Source organism: Salarias fasciatus, chromosome 5, assembly GCF_902148845.1.
Source record: "Salarias fasciatus chromosome 5, fSalaFa1.1, whole genome shotgun sequence".
In the NCBI taxonomy this organism is placed as follows: Eukaryota; Metazoa; Chordata; class Actinopteri; order Blenniiformes; family Blenniidae; genus Salarias; species Salarias fasciatus.
In genome coordinates this window covers 7,305,048-7,322,611 of record NC_043749.1, presented here as the reverse complement: position 1 = coordinate 7,322,611, position 17,564 = coordinate 7,305,048, and the positions used below count along the sequence as shown (strand labels likewise).

At 42.8% G+C, this 17,564-nt stretch overlaps 1 protein-coding gene across 1 annotated transcript; it reads right to left on the bottom strand.

The window, feature by feature from the left end:
- Positions 1-3,639: 3,639 nt before the first annotated feature.
- mst1rb (macrophage stimulating 1 receptor b) lies at positions 3,640-17,324 on the bottom strand. Its single transcript, XM_030091740.1, has 20 exons — positions 16,119-17,324; positions 11,541-11,717; positions 11,334-11,456; positions 9,976-10,146; positions 9,719-9,879; positions 9,481-9,616; positions 9,219-9,355; positions 8,727-8,906; positions 8,452-8,551; positions 8,091-8,306; positions 7,847-7,993; positions 6,920-7,073; positions 6,675-6,764; positions 6,354-6,569; positions 6,139-6,219; positions 5,766-5,947; positions 5,570-5,679; positions 5,244-5,409; positions 5,023-5,159; positions 3,640-3,880 (listed from the first exon to the last, which is right to left on the bottom strand). The coding sequence occupies exons 1-20, from the start codon at positions 17,322-17,324 to the stop codon at positions 3,649-3,651; spliced, it is 4,122 nt and encodes a 1,373-aa protein (XP_029947600.1). The 3' UTR covers positions 3,640-3,648.
- Between the last annotated feature and the right edge of the window lie 240 nt (positions 17,325-17,564).

The window sequence follows — 17,564 nt, the reverse complement described above, 5'->3', positions numbered from 1 at the left end:
CTGTTTTGGGATATAAATGTAAAAAATGGGTAAATTAACAGACTTTTCATTCATTTCTTTCTGTTTGAAGGGGGCAATGGTTTCACCAGCAACTTCCTTAAAAACCCAATCTCTCATTTACTGTAAACTCAGTATTATATAAAGGATTCAGGAACAATTTTAAAATGATGATCTGACTTTGTTCAGTGACTTCTTATGGGTATTTTTATTTCTGGTGGTTTCCGGCTCTATATATGACTGGATTGGACACCGGTTCTATACTCTTCCTTAAAAAGCCAGATCCTACTGAAGCCGAATCCAACAGCACTCATTTTGCCCTCAGCACTTTCTGTGTGTGTGTGCCATCATCGTATGGCAACGGAAATAATTAGCTGAGAAGTTCCACCACGTCTTGCTGTGACGGCCAGCCGCACATACTGCGCTCAGACACCGGTTATTCCTGCTTCCATTGATGGGCCCTGCCATGTAGCACACTCAGCACATGGACATAAATAATACACGCTCCTCTGCAGCATGATCGACCGGCGTCAGAGGGCTTATTTTATAGTCTGTCGAAGCTCAAGTCAATGAGAATCCGATGCGGAAATGAATGTTAATATGAGACACGCACAACAGAGGGCTGATAGTATGGGACCTCATGCTGAACCCCGCCTCAGGGGAAAACACAGAAGCCTTGAGGTGGTCACACAGCTGACAGCAGCAGCTCCCTTCACAGGTTCTGCACTTTTTATAGCCCCATTAATGCAACGGGGGGAAAAAAAACAGAGAGGAACGGGAGGGATGGAAACTGGGGACGGTGGTCATCCTGCTTTTTCCTTTACTGTGCCTCCTGTTGGCCCTACCCTGTGAAATGTGGTCTCACACACACACACACATAGACACACACACAAACTTCTATAACCTAAGCTGGACTCAGACTCTGTCTTATATCAAAGGCCCCTCCATGCAGGGATTGACTTTTGTTCTTGGCAGGATGAAAAAAGAGAAAACTTTATGATGTCTATCTCCCTCCGGTTTTATTTGACTCGTGTTTTGTTGTGGGGAAAGTGAGCTCGGCGCGTGTCGTCTGTTTACAGCTCTGGGAGTTGCCACTGTATGCTGTGAAGGAATTTGTTTGGTTTATTTGCAAGATTGACAGATGGCGCCAGTACGTTGGCCCTTTCTTCCACTCATTTAATTGAAAATGCAGTCTTTTGGTCCTGCCAAATGTCTGAAGGCAGAATAAGTGAAGGAGGAAGAAAACATGAGCGCATGCCTTGCTGGTTTCGCTTTAGTGTTCTCGTCTTCTTTTTAATGTCTTATGTGGCATCTAGAGGGCTCATTGGTTGATTTTCAGAGATGGGGGGATGAGACCTGGGTCAGCCGTGTTGCTACGCTACTGCAAAAATAATAAAAACACCACACAGTGCTGCTGCTGGCTCCACATGGCCCGGAGCATCCACAGGGGCAGGTTACACCACTTTTAACTAAATACTGACCTCTAGTGGGGAGATGCAATAACGTAAGATGTGACTTAAAAGAAATCCATGAGATAAACATCTGATTGTGTGATGAAAATCAAGAGCAAACAGATGAATTTTCATGTATGCAAATTCCACAGCAGAAAACCAAACTTATAAACAAATAAATATTTAATTCGACTCTACCCCGAAGGCATTTTGTCAGAAACGCAAGCAGCATGGTGCCGTCAGATTTCTTGCACGTTACAACACTATGAAGCAGAGGAACAACATGCAGATGAATGACAAATGAGAGGAAAATAGAATAATGCGACTGCTTCACTAGTAGCATATGAATGTTACATGTGTATTAAAACAAAAGCTTTGTTGGAAATCATTCGCTCATTCGCCACTTAATCTACTGCTTTCACTGGAAGTTTTCTGTAATTGACTGTATGGTGAGCTCATCTTCATGTTACTAATCCACACATTTATAAACTCAGTTTTCTCATATTTTACATTGTTGCTGTCATTTTGTCTGCAGTTTTTTTTTTTCCATACACTGCAGTGCATGATGATATCTCGTGCCATATTGAGGTTATGTAACAACCAATCGTGTAAAAATGGCCAGAAATGTAAAAATGTTGGCCTTTTTTCAAAGCCAACAACATAGTAACTTGTCAATAGTGCCACAAGATAGTTAAGCCAACTGGCAGGCATTATCACAGACTATGGCACTATTTTCACCATAGTGTCTAAATCCACCGCTAAACGGAGTGCACCTTTAAAGGAGCTCCACGTCAGGATCTGCAACTGATTTAATGATTTTCCAACATGAACTTCAGTTTCTGCCTTTCCTACGCATAATGATTGAAGAGTTTTCCTGTTTTTGTCCATCCAGTTTCATTGATTTGCAGAATTAATATAGATTATGGGAATAATGTTAAGGTCCACAGGCACCTTCAATCTGTTGCCTTGTATTTTTGTCTATGATCAGTCACAAGTAAAGTTATTTTGACAAAAAAAAAAAGAACCTGAAGCTAAAGCGCTTCTACCTTCACAACATGGAAGAGTTGGTCTTTTTTTCAAGCGTTATCTACATTACAAGCAGGAAAAAAAAAAAAAACATTTATGAAAGACTGTTAGGAGAAATCAAGGGAACAATAACAGTTAATTGGACCATTTTACAGTCCTGGTCAGTGCTTCACTTAAAATACTTCTGTGTTTTGAACACAGGATTGAGCCAACTCTTAACTGCTAGCCTGCTCTTTTATCTGTAATCTCATATATCAAAACGACACCAAGCTAACTAGTGTCTGACAGAACCTGCTTGTTAGTGATAAGATTTTCTGGTGGATAGGTAAAAATCTACCTTTAAATAGTGAAACAGTGAAAACATACAAAATTAAAAGAGAAGTCAAAGTGACTCAAAGGTGAATTAAGCTGAATTAACTTCAATTATTTAATATAGTGGCTGCAGGATGTGTTTTATTGAAGGGTTTATTTTTAAACCTTCAATCTTAAACAGATGATCTGAATACAGTTTAATGCCTTTATGACACCATCTTCCACGACTTCTTATTTCACGTTTTTTTTCTTCTCTTCCACTATTTTTTCTTTTTCTTCCACTATCAGCGTGTAGTAAAATGTATGAAGACACATTTGTTTTGAATAAAAAGATTTAAATGCATGGATGCTACACAAACATCAGCTCTCCGTACAAGATTATGCAGATATTGTTTTCAGGTTTCAAAACAGATGCTCAAAACACCCAATCAGCATTTTAAGATGCAGGAAACTTGTGGGAATTATTTACCGTTCTCCTTGTTTTGCTAAAATAAATCATAATTTTTTTCATTTCAATACTTTTGAAAAGACTTACAATAATAAAACTTTCCACAGAAATATGTCTTGATATTCAACAACTTTTTGTGAACTTTAGAATATTTTTTCACATCAAAAATAAATACATTATATACATCTTGTTTTTTAAACCTTCTTTTTTCTTTGTTTCAAAGAACCTGCTTTTTCTCCAGTCCATAGTTTAACTATCTTGGCTTTGCCAGCTTGAAACACATTATTACACTTTCCACGCACTGAAACAAACACCAGCATCTCAGTTTTAGATCCTCTGAGGTGAAGAAATGCTGGTTGTAACCCGGCAGAGGCTTTTAAACCAGTCTGGAACTGAGACGGGACGACCGGCGGATCAGGACGACACAGAGCCCGAGTCTTCGACGTCCGTTGAGTCATACTCATCAGCGGACTCTGTGAGGGCGGGGTACGGCTGCGGCTGGTCCAGGTTGACGTAGGTGATGTTCAGGCTGATGTAGTGCTCCCCCTCCAAGCCCGTCAGGATGGTGGAGACGGCCGACACCAGCGTGGCGAAGCTGGGCCTCAGCTCTGGGTCGGGGTCCCAGCACTGCAGCATGATGCTGTATCTGGAAAAGACGTGATCACGGTGAGACTGAGTGAGCCGAAACAACCCTAATAAACCCGCGTCAGTGGACAGTTATTGACTTTAAATTGCTCGTACTCTGCACTTGTCCTGAGTTGGACTGTCCAGCCAGTCCCGTCTGTCCCTGCCTTCATATAGTCAGACGGGATGGCACCAATTCTCTCCTAGTGACTGCATGTGCAGATTAAAATAATTTCTGTTATATTCATCTTTTTTGATGCACAATAATGCATTAAAAAAATGGTGCAATAGGTGTGTATCAACCAATAATGTCAAAATAGCCAGTAACATAATACCCGCAAATAACAATTTGGGCCTATTCCAGTGTAATAAAGTCAAAAATATGACGATGTCCCAAATACATACAGAATTTTTGATCCATATTAATAATATTCTGATATTATTCTATCATGGCAGTTATTACACGATTGCAGTAGCATTGCAGTATTACATAGAGCTGGACTAGTCGTCATATTCATTGATGCATGGTGTGCAGCACTCTCAGTCATGGTTACACAACAATCTTCCACTATCCTTTTGCAATAATAGCAGTTATGGTGTTATTGGCCATGATTGTGTTGTTGGTTGTTAAAAGATGAACGAGGCTTTAAAAGGAAACTACAATCGCACGGTTCAAAACACACTCCTCTAAGGTTTTATGTCAGTAGTCTGCATGGTTTCTCTTTCACAACAATTTTCCAAGAGCACCAATGAAATGTGCGACAAGGCCTGAGTGGACATAGAGTAGAAATGGATGATTCATTTTTCGTCACTCTTCAAGTTGGCAAAAGCACCTTGACGTTCTTGAGATTTATCATTAAAACGCCACAGGGTGCGTTTACACAACTGAGAGTGTGCGACCTTGTGTAAACATGATTCACTCTTCCCTGAAGTGTTTTACAAGCGCACACATTTACTTGAAAACGTGTTGCATAACTGTGTTGGAATGGAGAGAAGTTGACAATTTACAGACTTGACACAACTGAGTGACAACGGACATCCTGTTATTTGTACAGACAGTTTGTCGGCCGCTGCCTTCTGGATGTGAATCTCTACAGGTATGACTACATGGTGTGCAGTCACACCTGTGCAAATAGCGAACGCATTGCTTTCCGTGATACTTACAGCGGGTCGGGGCAGTACTGCGGCTGGGGGAGCCTCCTGCCCTTCAGTAGGTAGTGCGTTACGTCATATGGATCCACCTCTGGGTACGGACTGGCTCCTCTGGTCAGCATCTCCCACATCAGAACACCAAATGACCACTGCAAGAGAGGCATTGTCACTTACAGGTATCAGCTCAAACTTGAACAAAAATCGCTCATAAGATCACAAAACGTCATAATCACCACATCAGACTTGGAGGTAAATTTCTGTGTTTGCAGACTCTCGATAGCCATCCACTTGACTGGCAGCTTCGCCTTCTTGTGGTCCTGAATACTATAATACTCCTTGTCAAAGACATCTCTGGCCATCCCGAAGTCTGCCACTTTCACCGTGTACGACTCGTCCAGCCTAAAGACAGGAACATGAAGAAAGTGTCTCTGAAAAGTGCATTAAAAAAAACAGCTCTCCAAACTGAAAGCAAAAGAAAATCAACTCTCAAGGCCTTCAACCCATCAAATTAATCGAGTTTCTGTTGTTGTCGGATAAAGAAGATGCGTTAGCCTCTCACATGCAATTGCGTGCCGCCAGATCTCTGTGTACAAACTTCTTCTGAGCCAAATACTCCATCCCCTTGGCAACCTGCAGGCCAAAGCCGATCAGGTCCTTTACAGTGGGATTCTGAAAACACACGGCAAGAAGACTCCACTGACACACACCGAAACACCAAACAGATCCTTTTCGTTGTTTCAAAGCACTCGTCTCACCCGCTTGTCGCAGCGTATGAAGTGCCGCAGGTCCCCGTGTTTCATGTACGGCAGCACCACCAGAGGGAGCCCTTCCTGGGGCAGGAGGATGCCCAGCAGAGACAGCACATTGCTGTGGTGGAAGCCCTTCATTATGATGCCTTCCTTCAGAAACTGTTCAACCTCGTCGACATCTGTTATTCCTGATGACGCACACGCACGGAAATGCTTAAAATATGCCGAACCAACAACTTCAAAGCGTCTGCATATCTATAGGCCCCCGGAGAACATAAACACTGCTATAATTTGTCCCACAGCAGACGAACCAAAGTGGCTTTGTGGTGCTTTTCTCAGCTTCATGCATAGAAAACTCAAGAAAAAGACATTACTCAACTATTCAAAGACTTGACAGCGCAGTGGATTTCTCTGTGGCTGGGGTCTGTGAAGTAACCGTGATAGACAGTTCCAAAATGGCCTGCAGGAAAAACAAAAATGACAGATATGCCCGATGACAAAGGACTCACGCTGTTGCTCTAAAAATACAATAAAGCCGAGACTCCGTGAAGAAAAACTTTTTTTGATTTGGATTCTGACAGACAAGTTTCCTACCCTTCCCTATGATCCGGTGGTGCTGCACGATCAACATCTCTGCAGGAATGAGAACGTCCTTCACTTCCTCCAGCAGCTCCGGCCTGAAACTGGAGATGGAGATCTTCTCTGCGGGCATCAGAGGTGTGAGGGTCGAATCTATGCTGCCTGAAGCATAGGCCAGGCTGGGGAAGACCACCGGACCCACCAGAGGGGTGGGAGGACTCAGAGATACTACTGGTGAAAACCAAACAAGAGGCCATGATTGAGAAGAGCTGTAATTAAATACGAAGCTTTGGAGTAGTGTACGTGTGTAAAAGTTTTATTTCTCTGGATAATCACCTCTTCTGTAGTCTCCAACAGGGGAGAGCTCCACATTGTTTGTTCCAGAGCGACTAGCGCTGTGGGCCAAACGCATCTCCACCATGGAGGCTAAAAAAACATTTCTTTTAATCATCAACCTCAACAGCAGAGCATGTACAGTATATCCCATGAAAAACTAAAGATGTTCAGTTAAAGGACTTCAGTATTGCACTGTATGTCCTAAACAGGTCAGATCAAGGTCCACGTAAGAGAGATGTGCTCACCTTTCTTCTTCTTCCTCAGGTGCTTCATGACAACAAAGGCCAGCACGGCTCCAGCAACCAGAGCGGCAAGAATCCCCAGAACTATCCCCACCATGTAATGGTTGCTGACCCTCACCACCGTCCCGACATTGTGAACCTGCCCGTTAATGGAGATCTGCAGGGGAGGGGTAGAGCGAAGGCATTAAACAGATCTGCCTGTAAATGCAAACATTATTCCTGTATTCATGAGAAGCTCAGCTTTTCAGAGTTATTACCTACGTACGCCAAAATTATTAGGATTTTACTCATGTATGGATGCTTTTAATCTACTAGGTTCAGTGTTTACATTACAGAACGTATAGTCCAGACTTTAATTTTTAAATTAGACGACTGATCTAATGTTATCTCAGTGGTCTTTAGACAAACGGCATGCGTGTTCAGCAACCACCTGTGTCACTTAAATTGTATTTCAGTAGTGGTTGATTTGTTTAGACACTATCATAGACTGTAGGCAAGCCATAAAAAATAACAATATTAATGTAGTTAGGTTTTAATACTATTCAAAATCATGGGGGTGTTGAAGCTGGTACTCGAGGTTCACACTGGACAGAGAACAAGGCAAACCTGTGTCACCAATCAACCCCACATGCAAGTTTTTGTATTTTGCAAGGAGAAAACCAACAAACAGAGAGAAGAGGCAAATTCTTTCAACTCGGCCTTGAATCCTGGCATTTCTCGCTATGAGGTGAGCGTGCTAACACAGCGTGGCCTGTCAAATCTCTCCTTTCTAAGATCAAATTTGAGCATGTTCAGCTATTTCTCGACATGCCAGGAAAAAGCTGGCATCCACAACTGAGAAGCAGAGTCTGAATATTTCATCCGGAGCTTCATGTTTTTTATTGAATAAAGATCATCTTGGCATTTTCTACCAGCTGCCGCCAGACCAACCTTCACTGGCAGTCCCTCGCTGGGAATGGTCATGTTTTTGGGGATTCTGCAGGTTATTTCGTTGTCCAGGACTTTAGCATCACAGTCGACACCTGCCACCGTCATGATAATGGTCATGCAGGAGCTCACCAGGTTCAGCTTCTGATGCTGCAAAAGCAGGCGTCAGAACAAGAGACGGGAGTTTTCAGCACAATTAATACAAGTAAAACTCCACAACTCAAATAAAAATGACTTCCCAACTTACATGCAGTGACACTTCATCAAAACCTGGGTACAAACTGAGCACATGTCCTTCTGTTTCAAAGGGTATGGGTTTGCCGTACGGGTGATAGGAAAACTCTTTTTTCCACAGACCCAGCGCTCCGTCCATGTCGAAGGACAGCTCTCCTTCCTCAGTCTCATCTTTGTGGAACACGGGAGTGACGCACTCCATCTTTGTTGCCGACTTGCCAAAGCATTCCTGTGAAAAAAATGATTTATCAAAGCTTACGTAAGTGTTCTGTCCAAACTGTAAAACATCTACATCCTTGCAGGGAATCACAGAAACTGCATTGTGCAAAGTTCAACTGAATGTATTTACAAAGATGTTTTCAAGAGTACCATACCCCTGTCACAGGTTTCAGGTGGCTTTCATTTGGCTTGAAGTGGATGATGGTACGATAAACAGAATCCAGGTTCTCTCCTTCGATCACAATCTTTGAACCCCTACATGTCAAAAACAGACAGGTCCATGTTCACCAGAATGCCATCAAATCAGAAGAAAAAAATGAGTCCAGGTTGTTTAAAAACTATGTAAAACTGGTTTTCTTTCCAGCGTTAGACAATGACCCTGACGTTAGTGGACCTGAGGTAGAAGCAGTAGTTTGTTTCTGTGACCCACCTGTCAAAGCTACAGTCGGGCACGACGGCCGTAATCGTCGGGTTTTTCTTGTAGTAAAACACCTTTGTAGTGAGGACCGGCGACTTGTCAATATAAACACTCAGGGGAACATCCCTCACCTCGGAGATGGGCTTGGACAGACAGATGATGGATGAAACATTGTTTTTTGGCTCTGTGACTCTGCAGAGTAGCAAACAAAGACGAAAGAGCACTGAAAAGCTTTGTGCTTTAATATATAAGATATAGTCTCCTCAGCACATAGTAGCTCAGAGCTGACTCAGACTTTAACCTCCAACCTAGAAGCTTCCAAAACTGCAATTACTCCACAAACAAGACTGAACAGGCATGATTAATGGGTCGATAAAAACGTCATGAGCAAATTGTTATCTTTTCAGAAAGAGAGCAGCTGCAAAAATCTGTGAGGGAACTCCTTTCTTTGGAAATCTAAAAGATAAGTGTGACGCAAACAAATTAAAAAATGCGTTTCCACACCTTTGTATGGGGCACTCCACTCCGTCCAGATGGACCCTCCTGGTTTTCCCAGAGTCCAGGTGAGGCCCAGTCACTGTGATGAGCGTTCCTCCGACCTGAGGCCCGTAGTTCGGCCGGATGTTTGTGATATTGGGAATCTGGAGACACAGCCAATGTCAGTATTTTGGTGAAACAAGCAAACATGGAAAGGTTTCTTCTTTTTTTTTTTTTTTTTTCTTAAATACAAAATAAAGACTGATGTTGTAGTGAGCGGCAAGATTACCACAAATGTGAACCCTGGCATTTCTGCCTTGCCGCCAATAGAGTAGCGGCCCTCCACCTTGCCTTCATACACCTCCACTGTTATCTTGACGGGCTTGGACAGCTCACTGGCGCCGGAGCGAATCTTACACACTAAGCTGAGGAGCGGCACGAGAACACACTGGTCAGCGTGTCTGCAGCAGATCTGGTTTCTCTTTCTTCTTATAGAATTTAAACTTTGTTTCAGAGAGCAAACTCACTGCGTGCTGTTGCTTTTAACTGGAAGCACCGTGCAGGCGGTGTGTCCCACCCGGACCTGGTGGGTCCTGGTGGTGATAGGAGGCTTTAGAGGGGACTGGAACTCCCAGCCACACACCGTCAGCTCCGTTTGGCCGTCAGGCGGCGCAGTCCGGGGGAAGAACTGTGTCAAAAGAGCAGAATATATAGTACTACTGTGAACTCTTGCTGTAGTCGAACAGGGATATATCTGCGTCTTGGGTTACAGACCAAACCTCACCCCGGTGATCCCAGGTGGGCAGGACTCGTTCCTCCAGCGGCTGTGGCACTCGCTCTCCCACGAACACACCCCAGAGCACCAGCCGCAGCCCATGAACTTCGGGGCTGTCAGGCACATGGCGCAAGTCATGAAGTGCTGGCAGCCCGGCCCCCGCTGGGGCACCTGAATCATCTGCAATCAAATTTCTAACATTATACAATTTGCAAGAAGCAAGCAGTTAAATCTTTTAAACAATATCCCAGAGTGTAATCCACATTTTCTGCTGCTTTAACACACATCTAAAACACCTGTATCTGGATGCATTCATTCAGACAGAAGCAATAACTATAGTAATTTCACTAGTAATTTCAGTTATAAAAAGCTATTTTTCAAAATGAACGTCCTATAAACACAAGAAAAGTAAAACGACACCTATTTAATTTATACGGACATGACCTTAATTAGGTCATTTAATAATTGATACAGAGAGGCATGTAATCTAATACTGAGCCTCATTCAGCAGCGACTGTTCAACGGGTCACCTGGACGGCTCTCAGGACTGAGGTGGAGATGAGATGAAAATATCACCTTAAACTGTTCATATCATCATGATCAGCCTAGTAAACACCGGCGGCCCCCCGAGACAGCCCAGCAAGAGCTTCAAAACTCTCACAAAGCTTAATGGATTAGAAATCTCAGGGAAAAGAGCATTAAGGGTCTTCAGTGTAGCATTATAGCAACAAGTGATTAAATACAGAAATTGTGATCCAGAGATTATTTCTAAATACTGTGATCCTGTAAAGACATGTTCTGCATTATTTTAATTCACAGTTTAATTACAACTGTCATTGTGTAAAGAACAATCTATCTCTAACAGAGCAGACAAAATCCAACTCATCTGAAGAATATGATACAGTTTCTATTAATACCATGTTTCAATACTCTAATCCAGACTACGCAGTAATGTTATATCAGCCGGGCATCCTTCAAAGATTTTGTTGAGCTGAATTCAAGAAAGAAGTTTAACCACAAACATGGGAAGGGTATAAATCTGTCCCTTTCCAATGAATCAGACCATCCGTCCCAAAGGAGCGCCACAAGATCGAAACATCTTCTAATATTGTCAACCTCCAAAATTAATCCCAGCATACGGCATAAAATCAAGTTTATTGATTTCATTTTGCCATGAAGTCATTAGGGTCACATCATATCACAGATTGGACTGACTGGAAACACTCAGTCAGGTCCGCTGAGCCTCAAAACATCGCAGACAATCCCCCACAGAACCTCTTTCATTTAAATACATCTTGATCTGTGTGTCTTTAAAAAGCGGAAGGTCAGCCCTTTTACGGTCTCCCGTAAAGACGTTGCCACCATACCTTGTCTCCAACCACAAAGAGGAGATCCTCTGAGGAGTACACAGCAGCGATGGAGGAGACCCTCTGGTTCTCTACCAAAGAATAGTTGGCAAAGATGATGGGGCTGGATCTCGTCAACACAAGCTACCAACACAGACACTCCATTAGTACTGGGCCAATTACAGAAGGCAAACATTAAAAAAAACAACTCAAGCATGCATCCATTACCTGAAGCAGGCGTCCTGTGGAGGTGCCGATGTGGGCGACTGTCTTGTTGTCGATGGTGGTGACCAGGAGAGAGGTGAGCAGCACGTTGGTCATCTTCCTGTTGAAGAGGTCCACTCTGTAGTACGGCTTGGACACCATGGTGGGATGGTCCCTGCACGTCGCATTGTTCTCCATGCTCTGGTGGTGAGAACACAGACACTGTGCAGTGAATAAGAGCTTCTGCCTGTTTTTTTCCAAGACACATTTTAATGCCTGACAAATATTCATGTTTTTAAGAAGATGAGGTTATGAATGTGTGACATGTTGTTAAATCTTGTCTGTCGTTAAACTAGAGTTCAGCCTTATTCCAAGTGGATCAGTGCAAACACATTTTAGCTCTTATAAATCAATTAAAAATCATGCCAAATGTTTTATATCAAGTGTGACTCTTCCTGGAAACAATGTTTACACTGTTTCTACTGTAGTCATGGTGGTTGATTTGATAAAAAAAGAACAGTGGAGCTTAAGTCACATTTTTGGTCAAATACCCTGTTTCCAGGGTCAAGAACAATCTGACGTTATGACAGCAGGAGCTCTCCATCTTCATGAAATCTGAGCAAACAACATCCATCTGTCACTAAATGTGATGAAGCCCAAGAGCTTTCAGACTGAAGCTGTTTCACAGACAGACAGACAGTGAAAAACAGAATAAACTGATTCATTATTTCACCTTATTTCTCCTTTTGCTGCTGCAAGATCAAACATCCTTTAAGTCGTGCTACTCTTTGCAGCAACTAGTCTGAATAAAAGAGTTTAAGGTTCTGACTTGACAGCAGCTCAGGGCTTTCGTACAAGCCCTGGAGGGTAAAGAAAGAAAAAAAAAACAAGAATATTTGATCTCTTAAAGCAGCGAGACGAGCCCAGCCTTTCTCCTCTGAGGTAAAGCCGAGCTGGTCACCAGGGTGACCAGGAGAAACAGTGTCCCTGGCACAGCAGGAGCACATAAAGTGTCTCTATAGTGATAATATGATTATTTTGTTATTTAAGAGGCTGTGATAGATGGACACGGGCCAGGTTACTGACAGAAGGACAGCTGCCCCGTTTAGACAGATGCAGATCAGGATGAATCACAGTCTGATTAAAGAAAGCTTTCAAGTAAATATAATAGTTATGAACCAAAAAACAGCATGAACATGAACAGGTTAACAGTGTTTCGAGTCCAGAGTCATCCTCTAACAAAAGGCAGTGGGATGTAGTAAAAGTAGGATTTTTGTGAAGTACTGATGAGGTTTTTTGGCAGAGACCGTGTTTTGATCTGCAGAGAAATGGAAGAAGCAGGGTTTCAGACTGCTGGAGCATTTCTCTGGCAGGTTACACAACATTCAGTCCGCCAGCCAAAAACCATTGAGCAGAAGATGCCCCGAGAGAAAAGTTCACCCGTCCAAATGAAGAAAGCTCCTTCCAGAGAAAGAAGCATCAAAAACCAGCTTGTGCTGCACCGACCGCTGCTAATTGTTGTACTTGAAAGCAATGTGAGAAATTTCTTTCTTCCTGAGTAAACTGTGGAGCTGCTGTAACTGTGCCTGAAGGAAAACAGTAACGGAGTCCTGGGAAAGAAAAACATTCTCAAACTCACTGAATTTACTTTTAGCAAATATGGCATCAAACTTTTACCACAAAAACCCATACACATACACACACGCACTCTCTCTCTCTCTCTCTCTCGAAGACCTGATGGGAACTATGCACAGAATCTGGAAATACATAGCTAATTCCCCACGAGGATTAACAAAATAAACAAAGGCAGTCATATTTAAAGACAAATTTTTATACATTCATCTCAATGCCAGACACGATGCCTGGAAATCCTATAAACAAACGTATAGAACGTACAAAGCAAAAAAATAAACAATAAATTTCTTCATTACAATTTATTTTATTAAACTATTTGGCCTGCAAACAAACAAACAAAAAAAAAAAAAACGTGATGACTCTCCCTTCCCTTTCTCTGTTTAGTCACACTGGGTCTTTGTGAATGATTATGTGTGGTGAGGCTGTTTCCGGAGTACATTTCCGATCTAAAAAGTAATTTAGATCCGTTATGTTTTCTCTTATATAACAGTCGGAAAAACTTTCTAAGAACAAAGGTTTTGCACACAGTAATGATCCAAGGAGACGCTCGTGTCTGCTGGCTGAACGTGAGTCTGGAGCCGGAAGGTAGTTAAGTCCGTTTAGCATAAAGCATGAAGTTAAAAAATAAACAAAACCGGGGGAAAGAACAAAAGCCTAATTATTAACATGTTACATAAGCCGTTTTCTTTCTTTAACTTTTTGGTGGTAAGTGGCAAACTCACAGTGACAAGCTTGGATGTTGGTACGATGCCCAAACTCTTCTTTTTCTTCTTCTGATTCTCTAAATAAACATCCAGATGCATCACGTGCTTGAGTGAGTGACAGAAGCACATTTATTTACTGAGAAAAAGAGTCACACCGACTGTGTTACACACACAAGATGTCCCTACTATTTCATGAACAGGAAAATTATAATTAGAAAAGATTATAATTTAACCTTGATATGTTCGTTTTAATGAACTACAACAAAGGAAATGCTCTTTATAAGCTTTGGTTTGTGTGTCCTCGGGTTCTGCAGAAACAGTAGCACTTCTAGTATTTTTCTCTTGATGTTTGGGTTTTTTTTGGGGGGGGGAGAAAAATGTTGCTGGGGTAAAGTTGGGCTTGTTCCATGTTTCTGGTGGTGAGGTTATTTCCCCTGAGTTCAGTAAGACCTGCAGCACGGTTTCTATAAGGGTCAGAGTGCAGTGACACTTCTGACAGTGACGACTCCATTACTTCCTGATCACTAAGGTGACGACAGGACAGGTCATGATCTAACAGCAAATGATGGACTGTACCTCTCGACACGAACGGCCGTTGTGCTGATACAGTCACAGCTGTCAGCGCTTCACAGAGGCTGTCTTTAGTCCTGACCCAAAGCTGCCACTTTTAAACATGTTGGGATATTTGAACGCAAGCACAAGGCTTACCAGGCTTTTCCGACATTTTTAATTTACTTTCATATTCTGTTTTACACATATATTTGACTATTTATCTGACTCACTCTTGCTAATATTGGTACCATTTTTATATCAATGCCTCATTTTAGTATTAGAAATTCATATTTATTTTGTTCTATTGTTCCTGTTTTTATTTTCTATCAATATGTGCATTTTGAAGAGAGGTTGGTACTCTGATGGTACTCTGGAAGTATGATTTATTTAATATATAATAATATTACTAGGACACGCCTGTGATTAAACAAGAAATAATGTGCAATACCTTTAAATATGTATCTAGGATGGATGGGTGGACTTTTAGACCTCAAAATGACACAGAAGTCTGGTTTAAAAACCCTTTCAGAGAATTTTTAAATCATTTATTCAAGCCTAGTGGCCATCGTGACCTACTCTAATGAAACTTCCTTACACAACAATGAAAGTCTGCAGATATGAACAATATTCTTTAAAAACATAATATCGTCATAAATGTTTGGATGATGGCAGTAAGAAGCACTGTCGAGCATGTCGGCTGATAATCCTACATAGCTGTTCGTTTAATTAGAGAAAAGCTGCAAAGTCATTTGCTCCAGTCACTTTGAAGGCCATTTCATACAATTCATATCAATGTAATTAATACTGAAAACTTTCAGTCGCTCTCTATGCCCTATGAATCAAAGCAGTTGTTATGGAAGAGGCCACTGTCATCAGCGTAGAGGAGGTCCGTTTAATTAACATTCCTCCTGATGTTCCCTTCACTTTTGTCTCACAAAATCCACAACGGGGAAATGGATGATGGAAAATAGTGAGCCATGTAATGACCCCGTACAGCTACTAAGATGAAATCTAATTTCACTTTGTCATTGTGTTATTACATTAGCTGGGTTTGACTCGATCTTCTCCATAGAAATAACGTTGCTAGCAGTAGTTTGAAGCACTCTGTTGACGGATTAACACGATACCATTTCTTAGTTCCCAAAACAACCAGAAATGTAATCCCTAATGCAATCATATTTTCCCTAAGAACTCCCCGGAAGTCATACAACCGTCTGTTTATTGCACTGATCCAAGAAAAACACTCACACTCACGTTCAGAGAAACAATCTGTAATCTGACTTCATCCAGCCACCACAGGGGTTCAGTAACCTGAGCTGGATTTATTATCCTCTCAGTGTTTGTAGACACATGAAGAGATAAGCATGTCACACATGATTTAAAGCTCCACGCACTGGATAAGATTTTCATCAAACATCCTACGAGCTGTGTTGGCAAACAGTCATCCACATGAATGGATACAGGAAGAGGAATTTGCTCTTTTATATTTTAAGTGAGTTCTGAATTATTTCATAAAGTCAGTGGTGCATTTAAGAGAGTCCATATAAGACCAACACTTCGCATACTGGTATTTCTTCATGTTTTTACCAGCTCTATCAATTCATTCTATGCGTGCAAAAATCCAACATTTGGAAAAATAAATGTCACCTTTTCAGCAAAAATGAAAGACATTAAGTTGAAATGTTCTCCGATAGTGGACTGATATGCTCACCTCATGTGGACAGCTCTCACACTGCTGGAAATGGCAGAGGCCTCTGGAGAGCTGTTCTGGTCCGGCCTTGCAGCAATCATCCACCCCATCAACAATTGCTTTGTTGACAATGTCCATGGGGAAGGCGCAGAGGGCGGAGTCGTGCTCCGTCACCCCATTGTCATCAGTAACAGCGAACACACCGTAGAGGATGTCATCTTCCTCCTCCACCCCTAACTCCTCCGCCAGCTCCCTGCCTGCCTTGCCAAAGTGAGCGGCTTGGACCACGTTATAGACAACGTCCTTATACGGCTCGCTGGCTGCGTTCCTCCTCCTGCGTTTTGGTTCAAAGCGACACTCCAAAATCAATTCGCGGTATCGCTTCATCTCCCATTCATTTCGAGGGAGGCGTCCCAGGCGAGTCTGAAACGGCGACGAGTCCAGGTCCGGGCTCTCTCTCTGGACCGAAAGGAAGTAAACGTACTCCTGAGTGAAAAAGCTGTAGACATAGTCGATATGGTACGTCCGCCGCAGGCTGGGAAGGACAGTCAGGCTGCGCACGTCGCCGTAGAAACCATCCTCTGTCGCCAGCGGTCGGCGAACCGATATAGACTTCCTGCCATAACGCTCAGTCACGCTGTCATTGACAGAAGTGGCAACAAAAAAGTAGAGAGTCTGACCTTCCTCCACCATGGTGACTTTGGTACCGAGAGGGCTCGCCACGCAGTCAGGACAGTAAGCTGCAGAGTTCGATTCCTTTCTGAACAAACACCTCGATGGAGAAGGAGGCTCTCCATTTGAGTTCAGCTGGTGGAAATAGCACACGCCATACTGAGAACTTCCACAGGAATATAAATACATAAAGAGAGTATCCAACAACAAGACCTGGTTGTTAGTGTCCTCTAGAAGGTTGGGATCCTTGTCAATGTCGCACAAATCACATATCTGGCACTCTGGGCTCCCCACTGGCCCCGTATGGAGCTCCCACACCTTCTCCAGGCTTCTGTTGACAGCTTCGATCACATTTTGAGAGGCCACATACACTTCCTGGAAATACGAGTTGTTGACTATGTTCTGAATGGGGCCTCGGGCTTGGAAGAAGGGCATGGTGTACACCACAGAGAAGTTCACCGGACTGGGGGTCTGTGACGGACAGGCGGTCAGGCCAAACGCCAGGAGAGTCTGGAGCCAGACACATGTCCCCCACTGTGTGGTCCAGTGGACCATCTCCACTCTGGGGTGCAGGAGGTGGGGGGCCAGAGCACAGATGATGTGGGGTTACCTCCAGGTCTGATGTGGTGACAGACGCATTGTCCAATCCAGCCACAGATGCCTGCGTGATGAGCAGAGAGCAAAGTGAGTTATTTCAAATACGATTGCCTCAAATCCACTTTATAACAGAAAAAAAATCACATTATGGCAAAGACACATGTGCTCCTCAGCATTGGCATTAGATAATATGTCACA